This window comes from Nicotiana attenuata, unplaced genomic scaffold (assembly GCF_001879085.1).
Source record: "Nicotiana attenuata strain UT unplaced genomic scaffold, NIATTr2, whole genome shotgun sequence".
NCBI lineage: Eukaryota > Viridiplantae > Streptophyta > Magnoliopsida > Solanales > Solanaceae > Nicotiana > Nicotiana attenuata.
The window spans coordinates 6,276-10,958 of NW_017677915.1; the positions used below are offsets into that span (position 1 = coordinate 6,276).

Genomic DNA, 4,683 nt, shown 5'->3' on the forward strand with positions numbered 1-4,683 from the left:
TCTTTGTTTTTGTTGTTATTGTTGTATGCAATTCAGTCCTTCGTATCACCATATGAGATTTGGACTCTAATACTTAGATGTGTAATTAAATATTACTTATAGGTATATATGACGAAGCTAAAAAATTTGTGCATGACATGTACATTAAAATAAAGGCAAAACTTAAATATTTCAGAAAAATAATCAATCTTGAAAAACAATTGTGCCAAAGTGCAATTGAATTGAATGACACACAGAAGATAAAAGTAGATCAAAGAATGCTATACTTCAGATATTTTACGCTGGAGCAATTAGATTTTGAAAGGGAGTTATACCAAAATTTAATTGATAGTGTGATGGCTAGAAAATAGAGTTAGAGGCCGAGACTAGTATATTTAAAAAGATTAAAGAATATGTTCCACTACTAGTACAAAAATATGTAAAACATCAGAAAAGCTTGCTTGCAAACTCGTCTACATCTTCTGCTTTCGATGAAGTAGCAGCAGCAGCAAGATTTCTTAGATCTGATAAGCTCCTTCCTAGCTTCAAAGCCATCTTCATTTCAAACAATTCACCATTTTCTCTTCTCCCAGTTTCAGTCAAATTAGATTCAATTGATTCTTGCATGTACTCGAAGAAACCAGCGTTACTCCGATACATCTCGAATACCATTCCAACTTGTCCACCATGCTCAATTGTGTTAACTACACTTGCCAAAGCGCCACCAACAATTCCAAGCATAGCTGCCCAAGATCCATGAGAAGGAGAAGAATCTACAAATGCAGAGCCAATCGCTGCTAGGCCTGTGAGTAAAGGACCAGAGATGGCTAAAAACTTGTTCAATTTTAAGGCCTTTTTACCCAGCCTAATATATTCTTCTTGGTCTTTTCTGCCTAATACTCCCATTATTTTTTTCATTTCCTCCTCCAATTTTCTGTTCCAGTCATTTCCATTGTTGCTGACCCTTTTAGGCTGTCTACGACGTTGTTGAGGCCACCAAACAGCAGGTTCAACAGAAGACGGAAATTTTTCTAGCATTACGCCAAGAAGAGGGAGTGGATAGGCTTTGTCAAGAGCCAATACTTTGGTCATCGCTTCGTTGACATCAATAGCAGAAGGGTGACCGATTGATAAAGTTGTTTCGATTTGGTTATAGAGATCTTGAAACAGCCTTGTTGCCTTTCTTTGTTCTTCAGCAAGCTGGGATGGTTGAATCTTGTTCATGATAATCAACATGCCAGTAGCAGCCAAATACAACAAAGTAGAACACATTTTTAGTCCCAAAACAGAATCACCACTAGTAGCTGCAACTCCAACCATTGTAGCAGCAGCTAGAATTATGCCATTAATGGATGTCAAAAGCATACTGTTCCACTGGCTTCTTTGCTCCCCTATATTCCTGTGCATCTCTACTCTATCTGCAACTGCCTCCTTGATTGTGTAAAGCTTCTCGACAGCCAGCAGATCAGGATCATTAATCATATCACCTCTTTTTGAAGGGGCGCTAATTATAAGTTGTTTCTCAATTGTGTTGAAGTTGATCTGTTCATGCTCTGATATTCCTCTTCTTTGAATTAGTATAGGGAGGGAGATTTTATTCGTCCGAATATTGGGAGTATTGATCTTTGCTGTAATATTTGTTCCTCTTCGGAAAGATGAAGATGAGGAAGCAGAACAAAATGAGCTCAAGATACTTGAAGCTTGAAGGGTTGCCATATATAAATTTCTATAAAAAAAAAAATTATATGTATATATTGGTCTATGCTGGAAAAGAATAAGTGCTTTTTTTTCTCTTTTCTTTTGATTATGCTGGGGGTTATGATGAATGCTTCGAATTGGTAATGTGTTTGTGATAATGGCAAAGGAAGGGATTGGAGATGGCATATATATAAGGAGAGTTGACGAACGGAAATAGTACGTGTAGTACACTTCATCCGTTCCAATTTATGTGAACCTCTTTGAGTGGTACGGAGTTTAAGAAAAAATAAAGATTTTTGTAATTTATGGTCCTAAACAAGTCAAAAAGCGGCCTAGAATATTTGTGTGGTTATAAAAACTTCTCATTAAAGGTGGAATTATAAGTTTAAGCTAAATTATTACCAAATTTAGAAATGGGTTATTTTTTTTGGAACGGACCAAAAAAAAATAGGTTCACATAAACTAAACTGGAAGAGAGGGAGTATTATTTTCAGCAGGTGAATTGAATGAAAGGTCATGGCTAAGATTATTTTTTTTTGGCTTCGAATTTTGGTGACCTGGGGCGTGCAGTCACAAACTTTGATATTGTCTCTATTTCAGGTATAATTGGCTACTTTTGACATTGACTTTCAAACCAAACTTTTGTAGGGTATGAATTTTGAAACGACCAACCTAGGGGTTTTCATTCTCCTTTTCCATTCTTTGAAAACTAAGTCTTTTTGGAATGGTATCTTCAAACCCGATAAAACAGTATTCCTAAACATAAAATTATCACTTTTTCTTTCTTTAATTTATCAATTAAAAGGTCGAATTTTATGTATAGGCCAGCCAAAGATCATAAATCAGAAGTAAAGTAAGTTCCTTGTTAGCAAATATATATATATATATATATATATATATATATATATATATATATATATATATATAGGATCTATTTTAGACCGATCATTTCTTTGTGTTTTGATTGAGATAGTTTAATCATGTTTTGTATTGGTCTTCAAATGAACCGGTCCGTAGCTTTGAAACCTTGGTGAGTGAAAGTTTTAAATGTGAATGAGGTATCTGTTTGACTCAAGAGTTGTTTAACACTTTTTAAGCAAATCAATCAATATAAATGAAGGGGTAAATCATAGCCAACCATAATTAATACTGGATCAAAGAACAGAATCATAAAGATAGGAGAGTCAATTGAAATGACACTTGGGAGATTTTATTGATCATAGAAATTCGGCCTGCCTCTCCTTGAAGAGGTTCAGGAGATTACAATCAAATTATTTCTTCCTCTCTGGTTGGAGGTGAAATCTCTCTCTCTTTGTATAGGCTCAGTCTCTCTTTCGTGGAGTTCTCCCTTTATTTCCACTGTTTCTCCATCATCGAGAGTCCAGCCCCCTTTAAGGGGTTCTCCTGCCCTCTATTTATAGCCCAGAGCTGCTCGTGCTCATCATATTTTATTTGGCCCGGGTCAGGGAGGTGACCTCCCCTCATGGGGAGGCCTCGACCTCGACGCTTATGTCGTAAATAGCAACGATTAGATGAAGTCGAGTTCGTTGATTACTACTGCAGGGTGGTCGGGACGGGATCATTGCCGCTGTGGTCGTGTGGTCAGATTCTGACCAATACAGTTAGTCCCTCCGTTCGTCGGGGTCGTATCTTACGACCTCGGCGGACGGATAATGTTTGCGACGTGGTCGTGGAGGGAGTCAGATTCGCGTGTTTTTCTTCGGTCGCGTTATAAATTTCGAAACTGCCCGGAGGCGTCTTTCTAATACTCATATGCCGTCACAACGGTTTCGAAACCGAAGAGCCGGTTGATAAACGAAACGTAGCTTTGTACAAGCAGTCACAGTGGCGCACGTTCCCGAGAAGCTGAATCGTTTCGTGCCCGGCCAGGTTCTGGCGGCGACCATTGGTTTTTGTGCCCTGGAGAATCTGTGTCTTATAAATTGAAGGGGTTTGTCGCTTGTTTCTCACACTTCATCGCTCATCTTCGAGAGAATTCCCAGAATATCTCCCTTTCTATTAGCTTGAACTCTTCTTGACTCCTTTGCTCGCAACAATCTTTTAGCTTTCTCGCTTCTTCCTCAAAGTTCCTTCTTCCTCTTTTTGTGAGTTAAAGATGGTAGGAACTTCTTCTCACGATAATCTTTCGGCTATCTCTCCGGTGGCCGGGGACCCTGTTCCGGCAGACGGAGACGTAGACCCAATGGAGTGCGAAGATGTTCCTTCAGTAGAGGAAATTTTATCCCGCCCGGGGAAGGCAGTGGTGGATTTCAGTGACGATGGCGGTGCGGAGCAGGTAAATATTTCTCCCCTTATAGGGGAGATCGGAATAGTGGATTCAAGGGCACGATGGGGTATTCCTAGTTATGTCGAGATGGTACCGGCAAAGAGAGAAGATAGGGTCCAGATCGACCGTCCCGGGTTCTGCTCATTCTATGCTTACCCCTTCCTGGTGGGGTACACACTTCCGCTTCCAATGTTGGTGGTCGACTTCTTCCGCTATTATGAGGTGTGCCCTGCCCAACTCTCTCCTTACCTGTACAAGCTGTTCCTCATGTTTATCAAGTACGCGGAGCTAGCCGGTCGGGAGGTCACTCTGAGACACGTGCTCAGCCTGTTCGCTCCCCAAAAGATTCGCGGCACTATGATCCACGCGCGTCCCCGAGGGTCGAAAGGTTTAGTGGTCAAGATGGACGACAGGACCAATCGTCATTTTTTTGATAACTTTTTCTATGTACGGACCGAGCACCTTGTAGCGAATCCAACTAGGTTTCCAGAAGTGTGGAATTTTGCCCGTAAGTCTTCGTCCTTGATTAGTGGAGTGCCCACTTTGGCATCGCTTTCTTTATATCTCATGTTGTAAATATTGATCTATTTCGATGCTTTGCAGCCGAGAAGTTACCCCCGCCTCCTCTGGAGGGGATTCGAGAATGAGTCGAGGCCATTCTTCCCCATACAGCGGGAGTTCGCACATGGTCGACGTTTCATATGAGATTCGGACGTAGG

At 40.5% G+C, this 4,683-nt stretch overlaps 1 protein-coding gene across 1 annotated transcript; it reads right to left on the reverse strand.

The window, feature by feature from the left end:
- Window positions 1–426: 426 nt before the first annotated feature.
- On the reverse strand, window positions 427–1,695 carry LOC109221514 (probable F-box protein At4g22030). The gene has a single exon (XM_019385992.1). The coding sequence runs from the start codon at window positions 1,693–1,695 to the stop codon at window positions 427–429; it is 1,269 nt and encodes a 422-aa protein (XP_019241537.1).
- Window positions 1,696–4,683: the final 2,988 nt, after the last annotated feature.